The sequence below is a fragment of the Balaenoptera ricei genome, chromosome 11 (assembly GCF_028023285.1).
Source record: "Balaenoptera ricei isolate mBalRic1 chromosome 11, mBalRic1.hap2, whole genome shotgun sequence".
NCBI classification, from domain to species: Eukaryota; Metazoa; Chordata; class Mammalia; order Artiodactyla; family Balaenopteridae; genus Balaenoptera; species Balaenoptera ricei.
The window spans coordinates 68,387,656-68,395,950 of record NC_082649.1 but is presented as its reverse complement, the minus strand read 5'-3'; the positions used below and the strand labels follow the sequence as shown (position 1 = coordinate 68,395,950).

The window sequence follows — 8,295 nt, the reverse complement described above, 5'->3', positions numbered from 1 at the left end:
CAAGGGGAGCAAGCATCAAATGCTGCCGAGGAGGTGAGAGTAGAGAATAAACTGCAGTTTGCAGGTCTCTGAGGACCCCAACGAGGGCATTTTTATGGAGAGAGGGACAAGCTCAACTATAGTGGGTAGAAAAGAGAGTGAGAGGTGAAGAACTGGAGAGGGCATGTGTAGACAACCTTTTAAACACTGCCATATAATGTAAATAAAGTGAACAGACAACTCTCAAAGGTACAGCACTATAAATGTTAAAATCTGTAGACACCTGTACAACTGTCACCCAGATCAAGATATAGAATATCACCAGCCACTCCAGGAGGCCACTTTTTGTCCCCTCCAGTTGATATCCCCAAAAGTAACCACAATTTTTATTTCTATCACCAAGGATACCTTTTGTTTGTTGAATGTACACAGGTTTTGAGAGATTTTGTTGATGGTTGGGCTCAGGTTTTATAGGCAGATAATGTTCTTTTTTTTTCTTTTTTTTTTTTTGGCTGTGTTGGGTCTTCATTGCTGCGGTGAGCGGGGGCTACTCTTTGTTGCAGTGCACAGGCTTTGCGGTGGCTTCTCTTGTTGTGGAGCACGGGCTCTAGGCGCGCGGGCTTCAGTAGTTGTGGCATGCAGGCTCAGTAGTTGTGGCTCATGGGCTCTAGAGCGCAGGCTCAGTAGTTGTGGTGCACGGGCTTAGTTGCTCCGTGGCATGTGGGATCTTCCCAGACCAGGGATCGAACCTGTGTCCCCTGCATTGGCAGGTGGATTCTTAACCGCTGAACGACCAGGGAAGTCCCTAGGCAGATAATGTTCTAATGGGAGTGGGCAGCTGGAGTTCAGACTCTGTGGGGTAGCAGGTCATGGGCCCAGTTTTCCTGGGTTCTGTGCTTGCTCTGTCTCCAAGAACTGCATGACCAAGACTTCCTTGAGCCTCAGTTTCCCTATCTGAAGCTTGATCCTTCTCCCCTCACATCTCCTTTGAATTCTAGTAATAAATAGGGGAATTCATTGGGAGCAGTGGAAAAAATGGAGTTTTCCAGGCCTCTTGATGACTGTAGAGTCTAGAGCTCAGTCACCAGGGCTGGGCAGGGCTAGAATCTTGGAGGCCCAGCTTTGTTTGAGCAACTGACCTGGCAACGGGGTGGGCCTGACAATCACTTCTGGTTTTCTGTAGTCTCCTCTGCTGTCTGTATCTTCAGGCCACTATGGTGCTGCTCAGGCCCCTGGTGCTTCTTCTTGCTCTGGTTGTCTCTGGTGAGGAGCTGGCGGGTGGGGGAACTCCAGTTCTCACCCCCTGACTCCACAGTGGAGTCCTGATCCCTCTCAGATAAGCTACCATGGAGGACAGGGGCTGGGGGGAGCCAGGAAAGGGCAAAGATCTGTATCCCCGACCCTCATTCCTTATCTTGGCTGCTTCCTCGACCAAGTTCTCACTCCCAGTCTGTGAAATGAGCTGACCCATGGCTGGATGTGGGGGACAAGGAAGGACTTTGGCTGCTTGTCTCCAGGATGTGGCCAGGCCCTAAGGCAGAAAGGAGGGACTCTGATTGTGTATATGGTTCCATGAGAATGGGGGCCTCCAGCCTGAATCGTCTCTTCCTCACAGACCTCCACTGCCTGCCCTGGTTCATAAATGTCTCTGAGAGCCAGGGACCTGGCACCATCCTTCAGTCTTTCTCCTTCAACTGCTCTTCACACACACCCACCCTGGAGTTGCTCCATGTGCAGCCACCCACCACCTTCTTCAACCCACCTAGCCTAACTAGATGGCAGGGGATCTATGTGGGCAAGGTAGGGTCATGGGCACAACTGGGGACCATGGGGGAACAAGGACAGGCCCTAAATTCACAAAGCCAGAGGTGGCATAGGGGTATGGAGATCCTAGGCCCCACATGGCACTGCCCACCTGCCACAGATGACCTTGAGCAGCTCGGCCCGGCTGGATGCCCTGACAGTGAACCACTATGAGCTGCAGCTGCGGTTCACATGTGGCAACCATGTGATGGAGGGACCACTCTCTGTGGATGTGCAGCGGGACCCTGGTCGTATCCAGTGTGCTGGTCGATTTGCCAGCCCAGGTGAGGCCAGGGACAGCAGACAGGGAGTGTGGGCAGGCATAACCTGAACAGAACCCCCAATGACCTCCCCTCTGGCCAGCTGGGGAAATCATTCAGGTGCCAGAAACTGTCACACCTGGGACCCGGCTGTACACTCTGCTGCTCCCAGGCCAGGGAGCCCAGGTGAGCCCTGCACATGGGCAGTGGTTGTGGTGGGGGGTAGGATGGAGGGTCGGGGGGAGATGGAGAGACCAAGCCCAGCCCCTGTCTGGCCAAGCATAGCCTGCAGAAGGATTCTTTAGTCTACAGCTGAGCCTCAGCAATGATGCATATTCTTGGAGAGAGCCACTGAGGGCTGCCCACCCCACAATGACTATGGTTGTTCCCATAGGGACATCTCAGGGGCTGAGTTCTTCTTTAAAGTTCTTCTGTGTGTTCTGAATTCTCCATGAAATTTCTGTATAATTTTTGCCATCCCCAAAAGAAATCTAGTTTAAAAACGAAATAATTAGTTTAAAAGCAGAGAGGATTGAGGATCAGGGCTGGGGGGAGCCCAGGCTAGAGTGGCAGTGGCAGGGTATGGGAGAGTTGAGAGTGGGCAGGTACCTGCTGGGTTGTTGGGGGACTTTGACAGGGATGTTTGGGGCACGGAGGGTTGGGGAAGGGGCCTCCAGCATCTTTGTCCTGTCAGATGAGCATCACCAGTGCCCAGGATCCGCCATACTTCCCTGGACCTTTCTCTATCAATGGGCAGGGTTGGCTGCAGGCGCCATCCCAGGGCCTCAAAGGCCAGGCTCAAAAGGTGAGCATGACTTGGGACCTGGAGATATCCGTGAATTGGGCATAAAATGGGCAGAGCCACTACCTCCTGGAGGTTTGTTTGTTCCTGACCTCCTGAATCATGCTGCCTTTTCCAGACATAGCCCACACCTGTACCTGCTGCCCCATGCTGGCTGTACTCCCACCTTGGCCTGATTCTGTGCTGGGCTCTGGAGTTCTAGAAAGAAGAGGGATCCCTGGCTCCAGGAGCCCATGGTGCCCCTTACAGAAAGGAGAAAGTTCTGAGAAGTCACACAGGAAGTGAAAGCTCTGGGTACAGTGCCTAGTGTAGTCTGGAGGAGGTTAGAGAAGTTCCTTCTTTAAAACTTCCATGTCTTAGTGACTGACTCTTAGCAACTCTAAGATGATAATTCACATTGTGAATGATTCAGATATTACTCTTTTGAGGGCTGTATGCATCCTAAGAGAAGGACTTATGACCCAGAAGAGTGAGACACAAAGGAATATCTGTCAACAGAGTGACAGGTCATAGGGAGGAGTGAGTGTCGGGGTTCCTTGTGGAGGTCCTGAGGTGGCGCTGCCTATTTGAAGGGACGACTGGGCACAGATATACAGGTAGACACACACCGTGGTTCCCTTCTTGTTTTGTGTGCACCGCAGGTCTTCCAGCTTCAGATCCTGGTGACCTTTGGACAAGGCCGAAGCTGCTGTGGGATGCTGACAGTGAAAGTTTTGCCTGCTCCCTCCAGCCAGGTCTCCTTCCTGTAAGGCTCCCCTACCCTGGGAACAGTGGGGAAGGCAGGACCTAGCCCCAGGGAATTAGGAGTAGGGTTAAGGTGTGGGGCTGCTGGAGCATCCCCAGCTGGCTCCTGTACCACGGAAGACCCAGGGGAGGGGTCCGCAGACCCCGCCAGGGTGGCGGGAGAAAGTAGGAGCCAGTGCCCCCATTTTGGTCCAGGCAGCGAGCCCAGAATATCACCATCCCGGAGAACCTGGTCCCCGGAAGTAAGGTGGTTCAGGTCCAGGCCCGGGGCTTCAATGTGCGCTACGAAATCCTCTCCCCAGTGCCCTGCCGGCTCTTCTCCATCGGACGCGGTGAGGGGCATGGAGGGCGGGTAAGGGGATGCCTCTGCGGCTGGTCTAGAAGCGACCCGCACTACCTCCTCGCTCTCTTGAGAAACGAGCCTGGTGCCGAGGCAGAAACTGGGGCGAGGTCGCGTTTGGGGGCCCGAAGTTAGAAGCGAGCCTTGGAGGAGGTGGCCAAGTGGTCAGTCTCTGCGCCCTCCCCCGCCGGCGGATCCGTGGGAGGGTGGGAACTGGACTGAGCTGGGGGCGGGGCCGAACTCTGCGTCCCCCGCCCTCCCAACCCGCCTAGTCGACGGAGTGGTCCGGACAACCTCGCCCCTGGAGCTGGCGCAAGCCCCAGACGCCGCGGTCACTAGGCTGCGGGTGAAGGCCTTTGAGCGGCTCCGGCCGTGGGCCAGCGCCGAGCTTGATTTCAGGGTGGACGTGCAGTCGGTCAACCGCTGGCCCCCGCGCTGCACACCAGCGCTGCTGGTGTGAGTATATGGGAGCCTTACCTTGGCTATTGGGTAGAGCCATGGTTCGCCGCCCAGCCCCAGCTCCCGCCCTGCCGCCCTGCCCTCTGCTCCCAGGACTCAAATCCCCGAGACCACGCCTGTGGGCACCGTGCTGAATACCTTCACTTGCACTGACCCGGACTCTCCTGGCTCCACCCTGGACTACCAGCTGCTGTTCCACAGCCCTGCTGGCGCAGCCAGCCTCTGCCTTCAAGACAGAGTCCTGGAGGTGCCCAGTCCCCGACCCCAGACCCATGTGCAGAGTGCTTGGATGGGAAGGGGGGTGGGCCAATGGTCTGCGGGAGCCGAGACCATGAGGGTGAAGGAGATGGTGGTGGAGCCAACCTGCTTCACAGTCTGGAAAACGGAGGGTCAGGGTAGGCTATCTGTGAGTAACCTGGCCTGAGGCAGCCCAGCGTGGCTCAAGGCTCTCCCAGGCCTTGGCTGGGCGTCACCCTCTGGCCCCTCTGGCTAGGTGAATGCCACACTGGACTGTGACACTCCTGGAGCCTGCTTTCATCATGCAGCTTCCATCCTGGTGCTTGATAGTGGTCAGCCTCTGATGACCAGTGAGTGACCATGCCCAGGCCTGGACATTCAGGACCGGGTTCTTCTATACCCTTCTTCCTATCCTCAGGATGAGGTCATCTCTCCTCCCTCGGAAACCAATAGGGCAGGGTTGTCTCCACCAAAGACCCCTGGCAGAGGCACATTTCTCCTCTCTGAGACTCCTTGGCAGGGGAGGGCTATTGCCCTTCCTCCTTCCAGAGCCTCTACCTCCTTAAGCTGCCAGGGCAGGGCTGGGCAACCCAGGCCAGCTCCCTGACTGCCAAATGGCTTCCAGCTGAGGTGCCAGTACTGGTGATGGTGACACCTGTCAACGAGTTCTCCCCAGCCTGTGTCCCACGCACATTCCGGGTTCGTGAGGATGCAGGGCCCCACGCTCTTCTGGGCTCTGTGGTGGGCAAGGACATGGATTACCCGCACGACAGCATTGAGTACTCCACCCATGGCGGGTCTGCCACTTTTGCTGTGGACCGTCTCAGCGGTACTCCCACCCCAGGGCTGGGATGGAGGGGCGAAGCCAGAGTTGACTCTGCAAGCTGAGGCAGTGGCCACCCCTTCTAGGGGAGGTTCGCCTCCTGGGGCCTTTGGACTATGAGCTGCAGAAGTTGCACAGGCTCACTGTCCTGCTGACTGACCATAGCCAAGACCAGGACCCCACCTGCCACCGCTCAGGCTCTTGCACCATTACCATTGAGGTGGAGGTAATTGAGCCCCGAAGCCTTGGAAAGAATTGAAAAGAGTTCGTATCTCCCTCTGGCCTTCTGCTTTTCCACTCTGCCTCAGGTTCCTCCGCTGGTTGGCTGGAGAGGGGTGGGGCCTCATTGTGGAAAGCTTTGGAACCTGTTGCCTGTTACCGAGGTTCTGGCTGTGGTGGGAGGAGGCTGAGGGGCTGGCCTGGGGGTTTGGGAGTGGGTGATCTGACTATCTGCCTGCAGGATGTGAACGACCATGCCCCCGAGTGTGAGCCCCCATTTCAGGAGCTCACCATCCACACTCACCTGGGCCGCAGCATGGAGGTGACCAGGGTGTCATGTCAGGTGCCCCAAGAGCCACAGCGCCTGGCTTTCTCCTACAGCATTGTGGGAGGTGAGGGCCAAGGGGACCACTGGGCTGTGGGGGAGAGGCAGGCCAGCAATGGTCCCCTTCTTCTGCCACTCTGTTTTCAGGGAATAGTCGGAGCCAATTCAGCCTGCAAGGAGCTGTCCTGGTGCACAACGACCTCATGTTGGGGCCCTCCTGGCCAGAGCAGCCCCATACTTATGAGCTATTGATCCGTGTGGCCGATGCAGGTCCCTCCACCCCCCACCTCAGCACCACAGCCACTGTCATTGTGCATCTAGTTCCCTGGAGGGCCAGCACAGTGGCCACCAGCACCCACAGAGCCACAGTGAGGGGGGTCCTCAGGCCCTTGGTGGGTGGGAAGAAAGGATCTTGGAGGATGCAGGGATCTAGTTTTCCAGGTGGAACAGTGGGGGAAGGCATTTCGGAGGGAACTGCTGAGTGCAAAGAGCCTGGCAATACAGAAGAGAAATCTGGGGTGTGGGGTGGCCCAGCCCTTGGAGGGTTTTGAAGGCTGGATGATCAGGGCATTTTGGCAGGGCAGTGGTGAAGCTGTGGCCCCATTTCAGGTGACTTCAATGATGACACCCCTGCTTGTGACAGACACGGAGGCTTTCTGGCAGCCGGAGCCCTGGTTTGTGGTGGTGCTGACAGTGACCAGTGCGCTTCTCCTCTTGGCTCTGGGCCGGCTCCTCAGCAGGCTCCTGCGGGGGTAGGGTTGCTATCCCTGTACTGACTGCCTCCCCCCAGCCCACTAATGGATCGCATCTGTGATAGCTGGTTTTACCCAAGATTGCCCAAGTTGATGAGCAGACAAACTGATATTCAGGAGGACTGCCCTCCTTCCAGTGGTCATCAGGTTAGAGGCAGAGATACACTGGGAGAAAGTTGTCTCCATCGCTGGCAGAACCCAGTCTTGGAATGAGACGAGGCCCAGGGCTTTAGAATCTGAGTCTGTCATGCACTGGGCATTTACCCCTATTTCTGACCCCTGCCCTCCATTTGAAACCTGACCTTCCCCTAAGACTCTGAGTTTCTTGTGAGCACAGGACTGAACCCAGGGGTAGGTGGGAGTAACAATGTGGGCACTGCATACAGACATAGCCTATCCCCAATAAAAGGGGCAGATGAATGGTGCTGGTTTCTGGAGCCAGCAGGTCTTCTGCTCTCACTGCTTGGTCCCTCCTCCTGGCATTTTAGGTTGGCCCAGGTGCTACAGGCACCAAGTAAATCAACCCAGGCTCTACTGCTAAACAGGTAAGCCTCCTTTGCATACCTCTATGCCTGGAAGTCCATCTCTTAAACTCAGGCTGGGGCCCAGAGCCCTATCCTGTACTCCAGCTCCTACTTTGCCCCAGTATCCAGGGAACTGAGGGGTCCGTTGAGAGGTTCATGGAGGCACCGAGGATGGAGACACCCCAGGCACCCAGCAGTGTCATGAGCCTGGTATGTCAACCTACCATCCTGTGCAGTGGGCACTGAGGCTGCTTCAGAGTGCTCCCCTGCCAAGCCTGCCCCCTTTCCCATGGATGGCTGTCCCTGTGGGAGGGCCCATACCAGCAACATCAGCATGGAGGAGGCAGGTGGGCTCCTGACCCTTCTGGGGGCAGGCCTCCACCTGCTCCCCATGGGCAGGGTTCAACTCATTGCACCCTCTCATTCTTCACCTCAGCAGCATTTTGATGGCAGAGCACAGGACCCCCGTGAGTCCCGCTCTTTCCAAACCATTCTCTACTTGGGCCCACTTTCTTTCCATACCCCATTTCAATATCTCTGCCTCCCACCAGGCATCCACTATCTACTGTTTCCCTGAATGGGGTCTCTTCTCACCCCCACTCACCCCTCAGCCAGTGTTTGCCAATCACCTGGGAAACCTGATCTAGTTCCTGCCCATGGGGGAAAGGGGGGAAGGTGGTGAGGGAAGAGGCCCCCAAATGCTCCACTGTCACCATGAATTATAGCAGAGTAATCTGGCACTGGGCTTAGGGGAGCTGGTGTCCAGTTTTGGGGAACCATGGATGCTTCCTGTGCATTTGAGCCAGACCTCAAATGATGTGCTGAGAAAGGAGGGAGGGGACAAGCTGGATCAAGCAGAAGGGAGGGGGTCACACCAAGGGTCCTGGAATACCTTTCCCTGCCCTTAGGGGAGGGAGGCAGTTCTGCTGAAGCCAGCAGTACCCTCCCTCTCCCCTGACCATCTGAGCTCAGGTACAGGCAGAGATTACCTGTTCAACACGCACACAGGAGCCCGGCGCTGGCTCTGA

General features: G+C 56.4%; 1 protein-coding gene across 1 annotated transcript; it reads left to right on the top strand.

Moving 5' to 3' along the window:
• The first annotated feature begins 1,193 nt into the window (after nucleotides 1–1,193).
• Nucleotides 1,194–8,295, top strand: CDHR4 (cadherin related family member 4). The gene is made up of 19 exons (XM_059939665.1): nucleotides 1,194–1,242; nucleotides 1,595–1,779; nucleotides 1,904–2,066; nucleotides 2,146–2,228; nucleotides 2,737–2,847; nucleotides 3,486–3,589; nucleotides 3,784–3,920; nucleotides 4,201–4,384; nucleotides 4,481–4,634; nucleotides 4,881–4,974; nucleotides 5,250–5,453; nucleotides 5,534–5,673; nucleotides 5,908–6,058; nucleotides 6,139–6,359; nucleotides 6,601–6,743; nucleotides 7,232–7,288; nucleotides 7,390–7,477; nucleotides 7,707–7,734; nucleotides 8,240–8,295. Exons 1-19 carry the CDS (start codon nucleotides 1,194–1,196, stop codon nucleotides 8,293–8,295), a joined length of 2,352 nt encoding a protein of 783 aa, XP_059795648.1.